This window comes from Eufriesea mexicana, unplaced genomic scaffold (genome assembly GCF_001483705.2).
Source record: "Eufriesea mexicana isolate 0111107269 unplaced genomic scaffold, ASM148370v2 scaffold500, whole genome shotgun sequence".
In the NCBI taxonomy this organism is placed as follows: Eukaryota; Metazoa; Arthropoda; class Insecta; order Hymenoptera; family Apidae; genus Eufriesea; species Eufriesea mexicana.
The window spans coordinates 40370-63785 of NW_016908649.1; the positions used below are offsets into that span (position 1 = coordinate 40370).

The 23416-nt window shown below is 35.7% G+C and overlaps 1 protein-coding gene across 2 annotated transcripts in view; it reads right to left on the minus strand.

The window, feature by feature from the left end:
- Positions 1 to 878: 878 nt before the first annotated feature.
- Positions 879 to 23416, minus strand: part of neur (E3 ubiquitin-protein ligase neur) — a 167078-nt gene continuing 144540 nt past the window's right edge. The window contains exons 1-4 of one of the 2 annotated variants that reach the window (XM_017897474.1): positions 13463 to 13686; positions 12121 to 12287; positions 4314 to 4882; positions 879 to 2721 (exon numbers count right to left, since the gene is read on the minus strand). In XM_017897474.1, coding sequence (XP_017752963.1) covers positions 1608 to 2721; positions 4314 to 4882; positions 12121 to 12287; positions 13463 to 13601 — 1989 coding nt within the window. In that variant the 5' untranslated portion in view covers positions 13602 to 13686 and the 3' untranslated portion in view covers positions 879 to 1607. Of the gene's footprint in view, positions 2722 to 4313; positions 4883 to 12120; positions 12288 to 13462; positions 13687 to 23416 lie in introns of those variants that run through there. The other variant, XM_017897475.1, reaches the window with a different exon arrangement.

Here is a 23416-nt window from a genome sequence, read left to right on the forward strand (position 1 = left end):
GAACTCGTAGGAGCAGTAATTACTCGTCCAGGCAAATTACAATCGCAAAACGCATTTTCAAATCATTATACAGCTATAGAAAGGTCGTACGAGACGCTACAAAATTCTATAAATCGCTTTTAGTCCATAACAAATGAGAAACTCGATGGCTGAGAGAGGTTATGTCACAATTGAAAATCGAATTTTATCGTTGGCTCACTTATAGGTGTTTTGACAGGTAAAAATTGCGTAACGTTGACCGACTAACATCTACTTGGCTATCGAGCTTCTCAAATAATTCCATTTTAGTCGTCAACACTGATAAAAGCCTCTAAACATTCTCCCTTAGAACACTACGCAATCTAGTGTATAGTAACTTTGCTTGTACTTTTGTCGTTAATAAAGTTAGGAATACAACGCGGAGGTCTGCAGTTAAAGATATGTTTAGCGTCTCGTTGGACCGCTTCCATGATGAATCGGAGTGTATAAATGATTCTAGATTTTAATTGCCTCGATTTTTACTATTCGAGGTTTTAGAATGTGAATTGTAACTTCTTTAAGAACTTCGGTATTATGATAATTCAATTAACTTTTTTTTCTCCTTTTTTTCCTGTTTTCCTTTTTTGTTTTTTTTTTCTTGAGGAACATTTAACTCTATTTCTTTTTTTGTCAATATCAATTGAATATTACATCTGGTTTAATATAGATTGTACTTTAACAATACTAATTAAAATTCTTATCCTGCAAGATAAATTTTCAAATATTGTATGAATATTAACACAGACTCTCCTCTTCTCCAAAAAGAAAAAAAAAAAAAAAAATACAATTTACACTCGAAAACTGCAATCCTCGCAATTATATAAATTTAATGCATATTCTGCATAAAAAGCATGTGCCTACGATCTGCAAATTGCAACTGCCAGGAATGAGTCTATGTTCTTCCTCAGTGTAGCATTTAGGGGGCGCGAACTCGGTAGAAAACGGTAACGCTAACGCATTGTAAGATCAATGTTACTCTCTTTCTTTCTTTCTTAGTTTCTTCACTCATTCGTTTTTCTGTCTTTCATACGATCACTCATCCCCTTTGTTCTCTGTCAAGCTTAAAGGCGTACACACGTATTCAAAATCTTTACGCCACTCGTTCGAAACCGATACATAGTTCAGCGACACTGTGTGAATCTCACTGACGTTGAGGATAGCAAAACCGTCGATGAACTAGGAGCTCCTGCCTTTAGAGTCCAACGATGATACTTCATATGTTCTCATCTCGCCATTACATCAATGTGGCGACGAACAAACGTAATTTTCCTTTCCATCTGTGACATTAGTTTTGCATCCATTTCAGTGTGTTCTACAGTTCTAAGATCCTGAGAATCTCATAACAATCAAACTACTCATTACCATAGGACCAAATCTGCAGAAGAATCAGCAGAAGAACAGTTGGACTCTTCTATGAGCCCGTTATCGAAGATTTCATTTATCCTGAGCATAATTTCTCCACACACGAGAACACCAAGAGTCTGTACGACGAAAACGGCGTTTGCTTGTTCCGAGGAGACGAGTTAACCCGAAATGGTCCGGCATCAGCCCCTGGATCCGTTTCTTCCGCGGTGTAACTGCGCCGTTGTTCAGGATCTGTAGATGCGGATCACGTCTCTGATGGTCGCCCGACAAAGTGGGCAATGTCCACCACCTTTGCCACGCCATTGTTGGATGGCGCAGGAATAGCACATGCACATGTGGCCGCACATGTACAGTACGCTATTGATGCTTCTTTCATAGCACACTGAGCATTCATTGGGCTGTCCAGGCGTAGGTTGAAGACCTTCGCTCCACAGTTGCAGGAGAGAAGACGGCTGAGAATTAAAAGTGCCATCGAGACTTTGATAATTCACTGGTTCCACGTACGTAGAGGATCCTGTACTGGCCATGGTGCCTGTTAGAGGTGGCGAAGGCTGTCTGGAGGATCCAGGGTGCGACGTGGACGCCGTGGATGTTGTAGCTGCTGGTGGAAGGTGCACGTGCTGATTCCTGTGTATGGCGGAGGTGTAAGTGGGCTGAGAAGTGGACGAGGACGGTGTGACGTAGCTTGTCTGAGGCGGAAGGTTCACCACTAGCACGGTACCTCCGCCTATGGCTGGTTTGAATTGAACCATCTCCGAAAATCTGGATAGTTCTGTGGCAGCATTACTGTGATTGCAGTGTTGTTGCTGTTGCTGTTGCTGCTGTTGTTGCAACACCGTTGTCGGTATAGGGTTGCTTTGACCTTGTCGCGGTGGCGACGTAGGCTTTTCAGCCAGTACCCTGATTCGTTGTGTACTACCATAGACATCGAAGAACGCCCATAACTGGAGACTTTGGTCCACGTGCATCACCACGTTAGGTGGCCCACCATTTTTGCTCATTTGAACTTCTCCAAAGTGTGTGACTGTAAAGGCTATTTCGTCACCAGGTTGAGGACTCGATGCCACATCCTTGGAGACTACCCAGTATTCTGGACGATCCAATAAGAGATCGCTGTCATCGGGTAGGTCTTCGGCAGTAAGACGAGCTGGATCACAGGAAGTCAGACCTAGAGCGAGAGCACCAACGTACATCGGCTCTGTGGCTAAGATCTGCACTACCAATCGTTCTCCTAATAGTAGTGGTTGGCTTGTAAATGCATAGCCGTGACAGAATTCCGTGTCGGACCGTGTCGCCACGCACTGCTGGTTACTGAAACGGATGTTCCTACCTCTGGTCCTGGAGAATGGAGAAACGGAGAAGTCATTAGAAGATGGTCTATAATGGAACGATGGGTATGTACAAAATGTCAATTTAAAATGAACTTATACTCGTTTGTGTTATGTATCAAAGAGATATGGTGTAAGAAGATGAGAGATTTGAAATTTGTAGCAATCTATTATATAGGTAGATGGAACTTGTAGGTGATGAGTGTGATAGAAAGTTAGAATAAATTCCTAGGATCTTTACTGAGTTTTGAAATCAAGAAAGAGACACGGTTGGCTGAACTAACAGTAGCAATTAAGTTATTATAGAGATTGGTGCCTTCTGAATTAAACTAAACAAGCTGAAGACTTTGTACTATTTGTGTGTTAATTATGTCAAATTAATATACAGTGCCATTGCAATTTAAAGTACATTGAATATCCTAAAAAGAGACTTTATTAGTATTCGATCAAGGTTAAGCCACACGGAACAGGCACAACACGTGATTGAAATTGGCCCGAGTTAGAGAATAAATATCACCGGAAGACGATTCTAACTGTACATTGCAGCTATGAACGAATCGATAGTAGTCCGTAGGATTTTTACACTCTTATGTCATGACAATTCAGTCTTATAATTTGAATTATTTTGAAGCTCCTATAACAGAAAAGGTATAGCTAGACAATTCAGTATTAATTGTTAGGTTATTATAATAACTGATCCCAATGCCTCTTTTTTCCTAAAGAAAGTAAAAGATTTAATAAGTCACATAGAACTGTCCATGAAAAAGGTGGTATTAAAATAAGTAAAACTAATAGTACAAATATTTTCATCAATAGCTACATAGAATGATAAATTTTGTAGTTAGTTTTAAGTCATTCACATGTCTGGCAGATAACACCTACCTAATAAACCTTGTATAGCTCACTTTCTACTCTGAACTTTAAATTTGTATAGGTTAACATTCCTCTCTTTTCCCCTCGCAGTACATTTTTAAAACTAGATTAACACCAGTAAGCGTGTAACCTTAATCTTTCATACAAGTCATCATAAATCTAATTTACAGTCTATCACAATAACAGAACCTACTTCTCCTGCCTGCTTCTAAGTTCAGTGAATAAGTGAATCAAGACAAGCCTGCATTTAATCCTTTCGCTACCAAGGATAGCTATGATTATCCAACTGTTCTACTCCGTACACCAATAGCTGAGGCAGAACTTTTGAAGAGATTCAAAACCAAACCATCCTAATATCCTAAACCAGTGCTGTCAAACCTGTCATATAACATTGTACATAGTATTACTATTAATACTAGCATATATTATAACATATTATTAACAGTTACACAATTACATGCTAAATATGTACTATTAATAATAACATATGACACCCAGGCATATTATGCTCAAAAACCAACAGAGAGAATAACTCGCTGATCTCTTTCTGGACTTTATTTCCTACAGCAACGACATCTGCAGGAGGACCAAAGTATTTCAAAGGCTTCACCTGTGGACAGCACAGTTTTAGGATACCAGTATATCGCAAAATGGTTAAACGAAAACTCGAGCCGCGTGTTGGTGGATCTTCGAGGAATTAGAAAACAAAGGATCCCCGAAGATACTCACGAGTGGAAGGGTAACGGCGTGAAGATGACACCGGCAGGCTGAAACCTGAGTCCAGGCAGCTCGACATCGGGCTCATGATGGATCGACATGCCCTGCATGGTAGGAACGATGATCCTCTCGACGTCCCTGCTTGCGTTGCTGGCGTCGTCCATGGCCGAGTGCCTGCTGTGCTGCGCGTTGTCCTCGTTGCTATGCTCAGCGCCTCTCCTGATGTTGTTGAAGTGCTGCCTGTTGGGATCGACGAACTCGATCGCGGTGCTGTTGCCGTACACGTCGATGATAGCCCACAGTGGGCTTCGTGTCTCCACACCGCCGAAGAACACGCCCTTTTCCTCGCCATTCACCCCGAAATGCACGTCTCCAGCGGACGTGACGTAGAAGAAGAGCACCGCGCCTCTTATGGCGAGCCTCTCGGCCATGGCCTTTGCCCAGTAACCGGGTTTGTTCGTCAAGTCTGGACAGGCGTACCTTGGAAGGCCATTTTGTAGGTTGATCGGATCGTTGCTGGTGAAACCGAATCGGATCACGCCGCTCCAGTTGTCGGAGATCTCGAGGAATTTCACACAGACCTGGAGTTACAGACGAGACATCGTTAGTTGGTGCTTCTGTTTCGTTATTTCGTTTTATTTTCAAAAATTTACTTAGGACAAGATTAAATTACGAGTTTATCTTTTAGAGCATGACCTGGACCAGAGTGTGCTACTCTTAATTAGGCTCATAGAGTATAACTTGGACCAAGACCACTACTAATAGTGCTACTGCGAGTCAGGTAAGTAATTGTCACTCCCAAACAGTTTCGTCATAGTCTCTATCTATATTTATCAAATGGAAACATATATCAGGTGCACATCTATCGTATACGAGGATTCTAATCAAATTCCTGTTCATCCACGTGAAGTGTAACGCGAATGAAGACTATGTAGGTTAATCCTAGGCCTATCATATCGCGAGGCAGACTATCTACGAGATCTTAGAAGAAATGCAACCAGGACAGACATTTTGAACATTTTGAAATTTGATTATACGTGATTGTCATGATTTTGGAAGATCCAGGTATCTTATTAAATGTTCTTGCGTTTAAGTGTGACTAGGAGTGAGTGTGGCAGCTAGATGGTTACATGGTTGCATGAGATAATTACATGTTAGAAAATTGGAGCCTAAGTCAGATTGATCTCACTAATTATCTATTAATATTTCAGAAGATTTTCCAATCTCACAGAAGAGATTTCGTGTGTTGATCCTTTAACATCTTCGATGGAACACCTCGTGTCTGTTGGGCAACTAGGTCGAACAGGCTTCAGATTAACAATTAAAATATTTCGAGTCCGACAATTCCTTTGAAAATTACTAGCATTCTATTGGAAGTCTATAAATCACGATGACCACACCAAATCAATGGTCCAATTGACCATGAGAATCCTTTTAATAGGTCGTGGCTACCTGGAACGAGTGAACCTTGTGTTCCCAGAGTGCTTATGACACGAGTCTCCAGTCCTTCGATCTTATCAAAGGAATACGGGTTTTCTCGGTTCCTTTTTAATTATTTTATCATCCTTGGAGGAACATTCGCGAGCGTGGGGAATACCTCAGACTTTAATCGCGCGATTTCGTCGGCAACGGGACGCTTTTTCGCTACCAAGTTCGGCCACGTTATGTCACGAGGCTGAACGTGACGAAAATCCCAAAGACGATAGTTAACAGTGGGGAACAGTTACGAAATATCGAGTTCGCGTCGTTCGTTTTCCTAGAATCGAATGTCTCTGCTGGTGGCTTTGTCTTCTAACCGATTTAAGTTTCTCCTTCACGGTTTACGATTCTCCAACTACGAGACCAGGGAACCGGAGGAATAGATTGGTTCCAAGTGTCTTGCAGTAAAAAAGCCGGAAGAGAAATGGGAAATATAATGAGTGACTTCTGCTTCTACGTATTTTATCTTAATCACAATATCTGAGCGTTTTCGTTCCTAAATAGTGTCCACAATGATCCTAATTATCAAGTAGGATTTATTAAAACGATCTATCTATGTATTTCTCATATAGAATGTCCAAAAATTCATATAAGATTTGAATTTCGCGCCATTTGCGCGGTCAAGTGCTGCCAATTACAAGAAGTGACAGAGTGACACTTGACAGTTCAGGATTATTAAAAGTAGTGTGTTATATGAAAGAATAATACATTTTCATTGTTGAGTAATTTTTACAATCTTTAATTAAAGACCTGTGTTTTCTATCAAAATTATTTGCGTAAATTTTGGGACACCCCTTATCTTCTAATTGGTATTTTCTATTTTTGAAATAAAAATGCGAAATTATAATTTTCCTTTATTATCTCAGCAGAGTTTGCTCGACGTAGAAATATTGAATCTTCAGCATAGTTTGTCAAGTTATGACGAATCTTTTCTCTGTTTGGAATCAAGAAAATGGCACTCGAATTCTGATGCAATGCAACGAGAACCGTTCTCGGAAAATGCAAGTACACTGACGCGAGTGTTGCAGGAAAAAGATTGGAAAATGGTTAAATCGATGTTATTAATTCTTGCGAATGGACGATGAAACGAGCTGTGATTTCCCTTTGAGCAATTTGAGGTATAATTTCCAAGACCAGTGTACCCACGCAAATACCTCTGATAGATTCGCGTGCTATCACCTTCATTGACTTTCAAATTCTGAACGAAGCCAATATTATAATTGCTGCCAGTTGGAAAAACATTAAGGAGCTCATTAAGTCCTCATCGTTGGGATCAAAAACTTGGGAATAAAAATATATACGAAATACTATATAAAAATAACAAATACAGCTGTTACTCTAATGCCAAAGAGTTGACATTCCATTTTACTATCAATGAAATTCCAATATCATGTCAAAATCTCAAGACAAATCATGGATCTGATACTAGAAGACTAGTTTCATTCGTAAAAGGGACAAATTCGAACCCAAAATTGAATTCAAAACTGGACAATAGAGATACCATAGAGATATGTAAGTCAATTTGATGTAATAGTAAACAGGAATGGCTAATGGAAGTAGACATTGTGAGAATGGTATGGCAAATTGGCGAGGTTTCGCGAGATGGGATCAAATGTATCGTCAGGCGATGGTGAAAATCCGATATTTCAAGGTGTTTAGAGAAATCCACGAGGAGCCTTCGAGTACTCGCCCACAGACTGCTCGATCTCCTCCAAGACGAAGGCAAACGAAGGATGAAAGGAGAATACTGCCACGCGCTCTTTCCTCGAGTTTATGAAAGCGAATCAGCTGGAGAAGTGAACGTGGACGGTGTTATGTTTGAGAAGGAACCTAGGTAAATTTACCTTACCACGTGCTTTTATTTTGGTCGTAAGACTGGGGATCAGTCGGAGAGATACGTAGTCCAGGTTTCGGAGGAAGCCTGCCGGAAGTCAAGCTGGAACCAAACCGAACTTGATCAAAATTCGATTTGGATCTAACGTGAAATTGGCTAGTGTAAATTCGAAGGGATTAAAGTCCGAAGCGAATCTAATCTGGAATTAATTCAAATTTAAGGGAACAGGGCTGAACCGAACCCTCATGTGAAACAAAGTTAGCTTAAACTCGACTGGAAGCCTGTACAAGTTTAACGAGATCAAATTCGATACAGAGGTAATTAAAATTCGATGAAAACGAATTTCAGAATCCTAATAATGAATGTGATATAGGTGTAGATAAATTTAAAGCAAGGGAATTTATATAAAATTTTATCTAGCTAAAAAGAGACATAATTTAACATTGATTTAGTAAAATTCAAATAGAACCTTATCCAAATTTAACCAAACTCAACTCAGACATAATATATGATAAATCTAGTTAGTATCAACCAAATTTAATTCAAATTTAACATAAATTTAATTAAATCCTACCAAATCCAATTACAATCTAATGTAGACCTAGAAAAACTTAAATAAAACCTTATCCAAATTTAACCAAACTCAACTCAGACTTAATATATGATAAATCTAGTGAATATTAACTGGATTTAATTCAAATATAACATAAATTTCATTAAATCCTACCAAATCCAATTAGAATCTAATATAGACTTAGCAAAACTTAAATAAAACATTATCCAAATTTAACCAAACTCAACTCAGACCTAATATATCATAAATCTAGTCAGTATCAACTAGATTTAATTCAAATTTAACATAAATTTAATTAAATCCTACCAAATCCAATTAAAATCTAATGTAGACCTAGAAAAACTTAAATAAAACCTTATCCAAATTTAACCAAACTCAACTCAGACTTAATATATGATAAATCTAGTGAATATTAACTGGATTTAATTCAAATATAACATAAATTTCATTAAATCCTACCAAATCCAATTAGAATCTAATATAGACTTAGCAAAACTTAAATAAAACATTATCCAAATTTAACCAAACTCAACTCAGACCTAATATATCATAAATCTAGTCAGTATCAACTAGATTTAATTCAAATTTAACATAAATTTAATTAAATCCTACCAAATCCAATTAAAATCTAATGTAGACCTAGAAAAACTTAAATAAAACCTTATCCAAATTTAACCAAACTCAACTCAGATTTAATATATGATAAATATAATCAGTATCAACCAAATCCAATTCAAATTTAACATAAATTTAATTAAATCCTACCAAATCCAATTACAATCTAATGTAGACCTAGAAAAACTTAAATAAAACCTTATCCAAATTTAACCAAACTCAACTCAGACTTAATATATGATAAATCTAGTGAATATTAACTGGATTTAATTCAAATATAACATAAATTTCATTAAATCCTACCAAATCCAATTAGAATCTAATATAGACTTAGCAAAACTTAAATAAAACATTATCCAAATTTAACCAAACTCAACTCAGACCTAATATATCATAAATCTAGTCAGTATCAACTAGATTTAATTCAAATTTAACATAAATTTAATTAAATCCTACCAAATCCAATTAAAATCTAATGTAGACCTAGAAAAACTTAAATAAAACCTTATCCAAATTTAACCAAACTCAACTCAGACTTAATATATGATAAATCTAGTGAATATTAACTGGATTTAATTCAAATATAACATAAATTTCATTAAATCCTACCAAATCCAATTAGAATCTAATATAGACTTAGCAAAACTTAAATAAAACATTATCCAAATTTAACCAAACTCAACTCAGACCTAATATATCATAAATCTAGTCAGTATCAACTAGATTTAATTCAAATTTAACATAAATTTAATTAAATCCTACCAAATCCAATTAAAATCTAATGTAGACCTAGAAAAACTTAAATAAAACCTTATCCAAATTTAACCAAACTCAACTCAGACTTAATATATGATAAATCTAGTGAATATTAACTGGATTTAATTCAAATATAACATAAATTTCATTAAATCCTACCAAATCCAATTAGAATCTAATATAGACTTAGCAAAACTTAAATAAAACATTATCCAAATTTAACCAAACTCAACTCAGACCTAATATATCATAAATCTAGTCAGTATCAACTAGATTTAATTCAAATTTAACATAAATTTAATTAAATCCTACCAAATCCAATTAAAATCTAATGTAGACCTAGAAAAACTTAAATAAAACCTTATCCAAATTTAACCAAACTCAACTCAGATTTAATATATGATAAATATAATCAGTATCAACCAAATCCAATTCAAATTTAACATAAATTTAATTAAATCCTACCAAATCCAATTACAATCTAATGTAGACCTAGAAAAACTTAAATAAAACCTTATCCAAATTTAACCAAACTCAACTCAGACTTAATATATGATAAATCTAGTCAATATCAACTGGATTTAATTCAAATAAAACATATATTTCATTAAATCCTACCAAATCCAATTAGAATATAATATAGACTTAGCAAAACTTAAATAAAATCTTATCCAAATTTAACCAAACTCAACTCAGACTTAATATATGATAAATCTAGTCAATATTAACTGGATTTAATTCAAATATAACATAAATTTAATTAAATCCTAGCAAATCCAATTAGAATATAATATAGACTTAGCAAAACTTAAATAAAACCTTATCCAAATTTAACCAAACTCAACTCAGATTTAATATATGATAAATATAGTCAGTATCAACCAAATCCAATTGAAATTAGACAAAAATTTAATCAAACTCATCTAAATCCAATCACACTCTGATATAGACCTAGCAAAACTCAATTAGAACCTAATCCAAATTTAACCAAACTCAACTCAGACCTAATATATTATAAATCTAGTCAGCATCAACCAAATCCAATGAAAATTTAACACTTTAACAAGTTTAACACTCAAATTTAATCAAACTCAACCAAATCCAATCACAATCTAATATAGACCCAAAAAAATTAAATAGAACCTAATCCAAATTTAACCAAACTCAACTCAGACCTAATATATCATAAATCTAGTCAGTATCAACTAGATTCAATTCAAATTTGACATAAATTTAATTAAATCTTACCAAATCCAATTTCAATCTCATATAGACCTAGCAAAACTCAAGTAGAACCTAATCCAAATTTAACCAAACTCAACTCAGGCCTAATATACTATAAATCTAGTCATTATCAACCAGATCCGAGTCAAATTCATCCAAACTCAACTCAGGCTTAATATCTTATAAACCCAGTCAGTACTAACCAAACCCAATTCAAATTTAACACAAATTTACTCAAACCCAGGCACAATCTACCATAAGTACACATTTAAATTCAATCAATCCTGATCCAAACAATTTCAAATCAAACCTCCACCTAAATTCAACCCGACATCTTACCACAATCTTCCATTTCGACTCTGCAAATACAAAATACGTAGATCAGTAAAATAATCAGGTACACGAACAGCCCCCCTTCTCAAGATCTCTGATCAACCGAGATCTCGCTGAAACTCAACTCATTCTCACACGACTTCTCTTCGATTTAAAAAATCGCGAGGCATCTGGAGATCTGGTATGGACAATATCCTGTTCGACAAGAAAGTTAATGAAATCCAAATCATCGACCCACGCGAAGTAACTCGGCCTTTCTTGAGGGTCGATCGGTCTGCCGGTTCGATAGACTGACGCAGAAAATGCAAATGACGAGAGCCGTCGAGCGGAACAACAGTCACCCGATTCTCACAATTAACCGTTGCTCTGGTGTATACGATTTACGGCCAGGGAACGAGGAAACGCGGGAAAAACGGTGTTTTCCAGCGTGGGGAAATATCTCTGGCTGGAATCGATTAATTGCAATGACCTCGCGGACTTGTCGCTAGGCGCGCTGGTTTAACGTCAAGACCCTGTTTTCTGGGAACGTTGGTCTCACTCTGTCACCGGAAATTCGACGATTAGGCACTTTGGTGGAATTTTAGTACACAGTGATGGCTAACACTCTGATTTTCCGCGGAATTATCCGATTATTTTAACATTTGGGAAAGGACCGAGTAATTTACTCTGGAAATTTTTAATTATTGTAGTTGCTTCTTCTAGTGGATCATGATCCATCATACTTGGTGATGGATTACTCACCATTTCGAATTTTTCAAAATTTTAGTTTCAGGGTTGATGGTTGACAATTAATTTATTTTTATTATTTAAAATAAATTTCTAATTTTTTGGGGGCCAAGGAAGGAGTAATTTAATTTTGTTTCAGAAGCTATACTCGATGAATGATTTTCTCAGATAAATTATACGATTGGTTATTTGTTAAATTAATATTTAGAATCTTTGGTAGATATTGTTTTAGATATTTGTTGTGATAATTTGATAAATAATTATCTGTGACAGCGTACCTTTTCTCCGATCTGCACAGGTCGTGCGCTGAATGTGATGCCCCTGCAGAAGCTTTCGTATCTTCTGGCGATGGTCCCGCCATTGCAGAGTCTGACATTCTCACCATGAACCTGATGGAACGTCAGCGGCGGCAGATTATTAGTGCCTGCACTAGCTGATCTTGGTGCTGCAACAATAAAATATAGCGACGAGCGTTAATTTTATGTCTGAAGAATTTTATCGACACCGTAAGTATTAAATGTAACAAAAGTTTGTAATAAAAATAATAAAAAGACTTTTAAACATTAAGATATGGATATTTGAATTTTTTAAAACCCTCAATAACTATTAGGTATTATCCTTACTAGAGTATTCATAAAATTATTAATCCTTAAACGTTAAATCGATTAATTAAATAAATAAATAAATTAATATATCATTGTATGTCTTCTCTCGTTTTTCAGTAGAAAATTTACTAATTAATAATAAAAAATAAGATAGTGGAATTAATCAAATAAATATAAAAATAAAATAATTATTAGATATTATCTTTACTAGGATATTCATAAAATTATTAATTCTTACACGTTAAATCGATTAATAAAATAAATAAATATTAAAATAAATAAATAAATATATTATTGTATGTCTTCTCTGTTTTTTAGTAGAAAACAGTATCTCTAATTAATTAAAAATTCACTAATTAATAATAAAAAATAAGACAGTGGAATTAAGTAAATAAATATCAAAATAAAATACAATAATTGATGAAATAAATAAATAGAATTAAACAACTTCGATATCTCAGGATTGTACATCTTGCTACAGCTTACAAAAACAATAACAAAGATTCGAATCGAAATAAAATTCCATCCATTACTATCGAATCACTATTATCCCTATAATTGACCCTCAAACAGATCAGCTAAAACGAGAGGAGATCTTCTACCTAAGAAGACCCAAAAGCCCGACTCGGGTCCCCGAAATTGGGGCCTGACAAAGGTCCACGGGTCAATCAACGATCCACGAAACGGTATTTAATTCAAATTACAGGATTTCCCAACAAAATTCCCCCAAGATGATCCTCCTCCTGCCACCCGAAAAGCGGGTAATCATCGATCGAAACACGGACTTTCCTCCATTTCTATTCCATTTCACGAATCTCCACCGTGGTATTTCCACCATCGTGGACGAAATTTCGTAAAGGAAAATCGTTGTAACTGGGGAATTCCATGGGAGTAGTCGCTTTGCACGAAACAAAAGCGGCCAGGGAGACAGAGACAGCGTGCCATGGGAGCCAACATGGCGGACAGAGATCGAGGATGGATGGAATTCGATCGAGAAACTGAAATGCAAAACCACCTCCTCTCGTGGCAGCTCGAGCGTTTCCACTTCGGTATTTCATAACTCCGACTCGACGATCCGGAATGCGGGAGTTCTGCCAGGATATTCCCAGGCTATGTCCAGGGCATTCCCAGCTGGTGACCGGAAACGCCGCCATTCCCGATGGCCCGGGCGAGATCCAATATCGATCCGTTCTCCCCAGATTTGCAGATTTTGGACGATTTTCGTGGACAATTTTTAGTTATTAAAGTACTCTCGTCGAATTTTTTAATATAAATATTCCTAATATCTATATCTATATGGGTAGAAGAAAACTTTGAGGTTAGGTTCTGATTCCAATCTTACGATTTTTGCGAGAGTAATTGTGATATTGTCCTTGATGAGATTTTTGCTAAATTTGAAAATTAATTTAACATATTAACAACGTTATGCAATAATTATTTACGTATAACTCGCTAACGTGAGTTCTGCAGGTATAATATAAATTATTAATATTTTATATTTTGAAAATTGTGCGATTTTAAATTTATTCGAAATATAATAGAATATTGGATATTAAACGATCAAAAATTATTTATATCGTTATATTATTACAGTATAAATAGTTGAGAGAATTGAAGCTTGGTGTAGATTATTTTTCTGTATGGCAATAGTACTCCATTTATGGTAATGCTGTATAGAGGGACGATTAGTATGGTTAAATGACGCCGATTATGCGAAACACAATTAATCGTGTTCTTTGACTTTTTCGACTCCAATTAGACCGATTTGACAAGACAGTTGCTAAGCAGTGGAAGTCCGAAGGAAGTCGATAAGGCTCGATTAGTGTAGTTACGTTCTGTGTGCAACATGCAAGATAGTGATTTATCTATTTCGTCCATGGTACAACTATCGGTTAATAATTATAGCAGAGCGACTTAATTAAAAGATAACGCGATTGAAGTTCGTTTAACGTTATTCGAGCCTAAAGGAACTCGACACGGTTGCTTCTCAACAACTCCGATCACCAATGGTACCATATTACCATACAATATGCTTCCAATACGTACAACGCAAGAATATTAATCTACAATCCGGTTAAAAATTTCTTAACATTAAACAATTACTTTTCACTCACTCGATTCTCGTTATAAAACATACTTAAATAAAAATAACTAAAAACCTAACAATTTTACTTAGCTATTACGATTCCAAAAAATGAAATAAAATAAATCATTCAAAAAATATATTAATTAGAATAATACAAATAATATAAAACTAATTTTATAAGATGACAAGTAATATATCAAAAATTATTTGCTAATCCAAAATAAAAAAATCGTTTGATCGTTATCGTACAAAATTCTTCGATAAAAATCACCAGACACCCGAGCAATTTAAAAATACCCAAAACACGAGTATATCAATTTATAATTCGATTTAACAATCTCCAATGTATCCACAATTATTCTCCAATTTCGAAAAACAAGGAAAAATAAATCACTCTACTCTTATCACCAAAACCACAAGATCCTCTTCACGAGAAGCTAGTATTCTCCACAATGAAAACCACAATGAAATCAAATCACACAGTGCCAAAAACAAACACGACTGTAAAGTAAATTAGTCGGTGTAGTATTTCGCAGGAAAAAAGAGAAGAAAATGGAAAAAATCGCGGGACCAGCGTGAACCATAACCGTCACGAGCGACAGCCCAGTTCCAACTGACTATCGATCTACGCGCGGAGGCGGTGTGTATCGCAGTCGGCATCGTACGTGCGCCACGCACCGGAAACTGCACGCCACCCGAGCGGAAGCGGCCGCGGGCGCAAGGAGCATCGGCCGATACGCTTTCTCCTGGAGCGGATGCGCGCCGAAAAGCGCCGTTAACAATGGCCGGCAACAGGAAGAGTGAACCACTCCTCGACTTTTGCGGGCTTCCGCCGTTTCCTATGTCCCACTATTGGCAGCACTGATCGCGCGCCGATTTTCTCACACGCCGGATAACCGGGTTCCACAGTCGTCATTTCTACGGATTAGGCGAGGTCTTAGATAACCGTGAAAGGGAAATGGATTTCCTTGAACTACTTGCAACGACATTTCCGTCTAGGCCTGTTGCGAGCTATGAACAATTTTTGAGACCGGAAGATTGGATGCCTGTGGTTTATTTCGTCGAGAAATTGCTATTTTGGAAAATTTATATATGAAATAATTGGTTACAGAGGTTTGATTAGAGATTTATTACGTGTGATTAATATTTCCTTTTTTAAGGATTATTTCATTCCTTTGGAGATTTGAAATTAATAACTGTAGATAATATATGATTTTTGAAATTATCAAATATATGTAGTTTTGATAAAATTGAAATTTATCTTTGATCATGATTTAACTAGATATTAATTAGATATAAACTAAATTGTAGATAGTACTATTGTCAAAAAAGTTTAACATAATAATTAATCCTCCAGTTTAAGATTTAAACTAAATTTAAACTAACAGAATTATTATGTTTAATATAATATTTTGGATTATTATACTTGAAATTGTTTTGTTTTCTCTCTTTGTGAACTTGTTATATAAATATATTATTATACATCTTTTGAAGTAAATTTTCACAAAATTGTTTATAAAACTATTACACTTTTCAAAAGTCATCATTTATATTTCCAAAAATTATTTATTAAATTCGAGCTATTTAAACTTCTGATCTCCTGCCCCTGAAAATTCCCTACCAATTCCCCTAGAACATCAATCTTCTAGAACCACTCTTCCTAACCTCCAAAAAACTTCCCTATCTCATCCTTAAAATTATTTCATACTCGCATAACTGAAATATACTACACAACCGGTCGCTGGAGTCTAGGGAAAAATAACTAGTCGGCGAGAAGTTACGTCAGAATTAATTCGCGCCGTGATTAACCCGCTAACGAACCGAAACCGCGACTCGCGTTTCTCGATCGGTCACGATCCATGGATCACCTGCAAAAATAACACGCGGAACACGCCGGTTTCTCACGGTCCTGCTATGGCGCGAATTATGAACAGGTCGACCGCTGTAATTTCTAATTCGTTCGTCATCCTGGCGCGAACCATTTCTTTCCTCCATTTTTATTTCCTCTCTTCCTTCCTTCTTTCCCTTCTTCCGCCCTTCTCGCGATACCGTTACTCGTTTCCTCGATCCAAAGAGGACATAATCGTCCCGGATCGAGATCAGAGATCGCGTGCAACCCTTTCAACGATCGTTCAGCTTTTTCTCCGGCTTTTCAATACACAGTTCAAGAAGTTCGCGTTTTCGAGCAGTCGAGGATGAAAAAATTTTGGTGAGAAACTGTGAGAAAGATTCTTATTGAGTTGGTTTTGTCGGTTTGTTTCTCCTTCTTCTTTCTTTCTCTTTTATTTTCTGTTTGTTTCATTATTGTTGGTTTTTGCGAGAGCGATATCTGTGTTGGTTCGTTGCGATGTCTCATCAAAGTTTCGAGAGTGAGACCAAGGGTAGATTGAAGACTGCTGGTAATTGAGAGTTTCGATGCCTGAGGATACAGTTTTCCAACGTAACTGCTTGTAATTTCGAGACTTCAAGCTTTGATCTCGCGTTAAAGAGTCGTTGAGAGTGTACTTTGGTGGAAATTAGGGTTTAGGGGATTCTAGGGAACTCTGGGTAATTATAGAGAATTCTAGGGAACTCTGGGGGATTCTAGAGAGTTCTAGGGAATTCTAGGGAACTCTAGGGCGATTGACAAGTTTTTTCTAACTAGTTAGATCCAAATATGGTGTTATGATGATTGTATCGTATTATATACTTAAAGACATCTAACTTATTTTTGCAAATATTATTTTTGAAATCTGACTGCAAAGAGTGAATAAAAATGGAAATTTTTTGGCACAATATGGTATTGGAAATGAGAATTGTCAAATTCGAGAACAGAATGTCGATAATTCCGTGAATTTGGATTTTTTTTTAAAGATGAGACTTTATATTCTATGCTGAACCTGTTCATGAGCACAGGACGTATTAGCGTTTGCGTAAAAAAAGGAACTAGGTAATTTGTTTCCGGTTAATTAGGAGCCCATTGTTTCATTCATTCGCGGAATCTCACGATTCCTTAATTTCACAGATCTCTATCGATTTATGAGTTACATAAACAATGGAATACCGTTAAAATCAAGGATGCACATGTCGTCAATAACCATAAGACGAATATTTTTTCCAAAATATTATATCTGCACGTATTACCGAACACTGATCAAAATTTTGAACCAAGCTTTCTAACCAATTTTATTTTTGAATTATTAATTATTTCGAATTAACCATGTCCAGGGTTTTCACACTTTTCTGGGTGAATGGATGCTTACTATAGCGCAAACGTGTCTCGTTTCACACATCTTTTACCACTGTTCAAGATTATAAAACGGAATTCTCCATAAGCAAAAACCCATTAAAATCCCAATATCAATCAACCAATAAAAAGAAATCGAATAAAACGAACCTAAGCTTCGAAAATCTACCCTCATTTTACCCAATCTTCAACATTCTACAACCAACAAAGACTCCATGCAACAAAGCAGACCCGAACCTAACCTAATACTCCGCAACAAATGCAATTAACCCCTTACCTTACTATATAACTTCTAGATGGCGCGTGCCAGGGCCAACAGCAATGTCGAACACGTTGAGACACGCCGAGGCACGTCGAGCCACTACGTCCGAACACGGCGAAGAATAACACGAGACTGAGGCAGGAAAACATGGCCGAAAATTAACCTCGAGCCTCGTGATGTTTACTCTACTACGACTCTATCTACGACTCGTGGCTCTCGACCGTGATACTCGTGTTTGGGTCGATCTCGTTACAAAGAGCCTCGCATGATATTGTAGACAAAGATCGTTGACCTCGTACCATCGACCATTTGAAATTAACAATAGATCTAAACCTATATCTAAACGTAGGTATAAATTTCAACCTAAACTTAAATGTAGGGATAAACCTACAATTAAAACGTAGGCATAAACCTAAACCTAAATGTAGGCATAAACCTAAACCTAAACGTAGGCCTAAACCTAAACCTAAAAGTAGGCATAAACCTAAACCGAAATATCGGCATAAACCTAAACCGAAATATAGGCATAAACCTAAACCTAGGTATAAACCTAAACCTAAACCTAAATATAGGCATAAACCTAAACCTAAATATAGGCATAAACCTAAACCTAAATATAGGCATAAACCTAAACCTAAATGTAGGCATAAACCTAAACCTAAACCTAAAAGTAGGCATAAACCTAAACCTAAACCTAAACGTAGGCATAGGCATAAACCTAAACCTAGGTATAAACATGACCTAAACCGAAGGCATCGTGGAACAAAAGGAACTCGTCGTTAGTAACAAGAATCCTAATTAACCGCCGCCATCTCTGCGCCATCATCGTCGTCATCAGCCACCAAGAGAGTGGCGCGACGCGATGACTCAATTCCGCCGGATGGGCAACAGTTGGCGCGCGACGATCGCTCGATTTCACGCGGGAAGATTCGAACCGAACGGGACACGCGGTCGTTGCCAAGTACCAGACGATTATCCACGCCGAGGCGTGTTTCCTCGACGCGGTTTCCTAGGCGCAGTCGCGATTCACCGTGGGAATACGGCGACGTGTACCGTTGCATCTCGTCGTCGTCCTCGTTCCTTGTCTCACCAGACCAACAGTCATCCCACTTAGCCCACTGTAATCGTCGCCACCTAGCGGAGGGATGCAACACCAGGCGTTTCCTGGATAGCTTGCAGACATGTTCCCGTGGACTGGGAGTGGGACAGCGCACTTCGAGGTGAGGTTAGGTTAGGTAAGGTTAAGTTTAGGGATTGCAAATGGTGGACGAGGATTGCAAGAGCATTGATTAGTGTTTGTGCATTACGCATATGCGTTTTGGAAATAAATTGACTTTCGATTTTTCAGGAAAGTAATGCAAGTAAGAGTCCAAAAATTCAATTTTAGGAAATTTGCTCAATTATTATTCCCCTTTACTTCGAATTTAATATCATCACGATCAATCTACGACGCGAGTTAAGCAATTTCTTTGTAAATTTTTTGTACGAAAACACTTTAAATAAAAATTATTATTTATTATTACGCGAATTATTTATAAATTATTTATATCTATTTTAAAAAAGAATATTTCCTTTACCATCATGAATTTCAAAATAATTTTTACCCAAGAAATTCAAAGAATCGCTTATAAATAAAAGATGATATAGGTTAACTATTATTATTAACAAAGAAACAAAAAAAATCGTTATAGTCCTCATCAGGAATAACAAAGTAATTGTGACGAAGCAAATTCGAAGAATTATTTATTAGAAGAGGAGGAGGTGCGAGATTAATATTTATTAATCAAATGAGTTTAATTTTCTTCAAAGTATAGGTCTCGGTAGCGAGTGCTCTGTTTGAAGGCTCGTAAATCGATCTCGAAATGGATCATCGATCAGTTGGACTCACGGAGGAGGCGCTCTGACGATTGCGCCGGGGTCATCGTCGATCATCGCGAATCTGACCCCTTGACCTCGATCCTATCGATCCCGATGATCGACGCGGGAACGTGAACACCGTTAATAAGCGTCACACACGTCCGATAATGCACGTGATCCTACAACAACGAATCTGATATAATATATCGATATATCGATCGTCCAACGCTGCTCGACAAAGCGTATTTTTCAATCGACCAATCAGATTCAGTCTCTAATAATTAGTGCCAATTAATAATTTCATTTTTGCATTACATAATAGGAATAATTATAATCATTGATATCTTAATATCAATTTCTCTCTTTCCTTTTTCAAAAACAAAGAAACTGCTGAGTTTAACCAATATTAACCCTTTAACTCGAGAATTTTCCATGGTAAACCCCATAAAGATGAATTACACTCGCACAGAACTAAAATTATGCTTAACGTATTTTAATTTGCATAAAATTTGGATAATTTTATTGCGAATGGAATAGTATATAGTATATAATGACTAATTGAAATTAAATGATTTTAAATGCAATGATTTTAGTGCAACAATATATTAAGAATTTTTTGATTCCCAATAATTTTCTAGGAAATGTAGTTTATTCTTTTCTTTTTTGGAAATTTATTTGGAAAATTACGAATATCTGTGTAACTATTTGTGTAATAACATTTTATTTTTCTTTTTCTTCTTTTTATCGATGAAAATTCCATGATGGAGTCCAATTCCATCAGCGAAGCGATAAAATTTATAACAAATTTTTCTATCCTCCGAAATATTTTTTTCTCTATAGTTTCATTTTATAACCAAATAATTTGGATATTGATAATTGGATAATATAGATAATTATAACATCTATAATTTTAATCTAATATAGATAATTGGAAATTGCTTTAAAAGTCATAGACCGTAGTTTTAGTTTCGTGTTTATAGGTTATGTTTTATAAAGAAGAAAAATGGTGACTTAAAATGGGGTTGGTCCATTACATAGCTAGCTGATGCGTGCACTTGTATATACACCGTTTTTCTAAAATTCCAGTGTTTTTTGAATAAACAACTCGGAGAAATGAAGAAAACCACAGCTATCTTGCGGTTTGTGATTGTAACTCGGGCTAACCGCAGTCTGGTGCAATTAACATCTGCTTAACATGCAACCCGCCATATCCGGTTTTCTTAATCGAAGTACGAGATTAGTTTGTCACCTTGCTGATATCAAATTGAAAGCACTTGTCCACTGATAGTGGTTGAAAGTAGGCAATTTATTTTCAATGTTAATTGGTGTGATATTTTATGATATTATTATACATTACACACACTTATCTTCCTTCAACTTATATTTCTGATATACTATACTAAATGGATATTAATCAACATCATTTTTAATAATGTTTCAAACAAAGTATACTTAACCTATTTTTAAAATTTCAATTAATTAAATACACTTTAATTTAAGTTACATAAATTAAACTTTGGTATTATATCACAGCATAATGTAGTATAAATTTCGAATATACTTTATAATACTTTAAAATGACACTAAAATAATTATCGAAAATTTATTCGAAAATAGGATGATTTATACCACCGTAACAAATACAAACATAATACAATATGGTAAACAAATACAGAAAGGACAATTCTGAGACCAGTCTTTTCGTCTCGATTAATAGTTATGTTGTTAATTAACACTTATTGACTCGTCTCAAACATTTTGGTTTTACTACTATATTCGAGATACTCTTTTTACCAAAATTAATTCCGAAACTGGGATTGTCGATATTTAAAATTTTTATATCTATGCAAAATTTATTTATATTATATATGTATATTATACTATATATATATTATATTATTACATTATATATATATTATTATATTATTAGTTTAATGTTAATGTATATTAATATTGCGTCGTACAAAAATCATCAAATTAGTGATTAATGAATTAAAAAAGTGCACTGATGTATATACCAATAATATTTTATCAATATTTTTCATTCAGTATTTAATTTAAATTACATAAATCAAAATTTTGGTATTACATCACAGCATAATATAGTACAAATTTCGAATGTTATAATACTTTAAAATGACACTAAAATAATTATAGAAAATTTATTCAAGAATAGGATGATTTATACCACCGTAATAAAATACGAAATTTTGAAACTACAGTTACAGTGTACACTTATACTCAATACGCTATAATTTAATCATCGAAATAATGGCTTATCTATTATCCAGAATAATCAAAATTCTTCGGGAATGTAGACACAAGAAACAGCGATTGCCATAATAGCTTCTCCAGAAAAATGACGAATAAAATTGAATGTCTCGTAAGATATTCCCGACAAATCATACACATAATCTCGCTGACATGAAAACCGTGTAAAGAAACGAGCCACCGTGAACACTGCAAATCATAGTGATCATCGGTCGCCGTTTCTGCAACGAGGCCACCCTTCCGCGACCGATTTTCGCGGCCGCGAATCCCGAAGGCTTCGTGACCCTGACAAATTACGATTCCCGCGTGCTGGTCGCAATAAAACCCGGCCAATTTTTCCCCGGTTCCCTGCCAGGCGTGTTCACTCTTGGATGAAATTGAGCTACGTTCCGGAAACCGGTTGGCGCGCGAACTGCACGGACCGAATCATCGATGATTCCGGACACGCGTGCGATTCTTCGAGGAATCGAAACGCTCGGCAGATAAATTTTCACCTGGTGAAACGCATTGTCGAGATCAGTACCTGCTCATTACATTCTTTTCTTTCTGTCTTTTTCTTTACTTATTTATTTTCCCATTTCTTTTTCTTTTTTTAATTTTTTTAATTTTTGAAGGGTTTTAATTTTAATTTTAATTAATTTTGGGGGGTTTTGATGGAATGAGGATGTGGAAATGTTTCATATCCCTTATACTGTATTGGAAAAAATTTTGTCTATGGTCTGATGATAATAATAAAATGTAATAATAATAGTAATAATAATAAAATGGAATTGGGGTGCTGAAGGGGAAATTAAGGAATGGGGATTTTTAACCCACTATGTTGCACTGGAAAAATTGTTCTTACTATGAAGTCGATGAGTTTTGTAATAATAATAATAAAAGAGAAAAGAAGGGTGTATAAATTAATGCATAGAACTATTTTGTTTTCATATTTCATGCACCCTTGTATTATATTACACAGTATAATAATATTTAATTTGGACTACCGATTTTTATAATTATTTTATGAACATATGTTCATAATGTTAGAATTGTTAATCTAATTTTTGAGTTTGTTAGTGTTCCTAAAATTTCTAAGGGACCAGTAAAGACAAACTGAAGTACATTAGGGCATCGGCTAATCTGAACCCATAAATTAGACTGTTGGCAGCTATGGTTTTCTACGTGAACTGGAAATTGGCAGAAAATTAATGCGGAAGAATAATATAGCTGGTAGAATGATAGCGTATTCGATGAGGAAAGTCTAAAAGAAAATCATGAGAAGTAA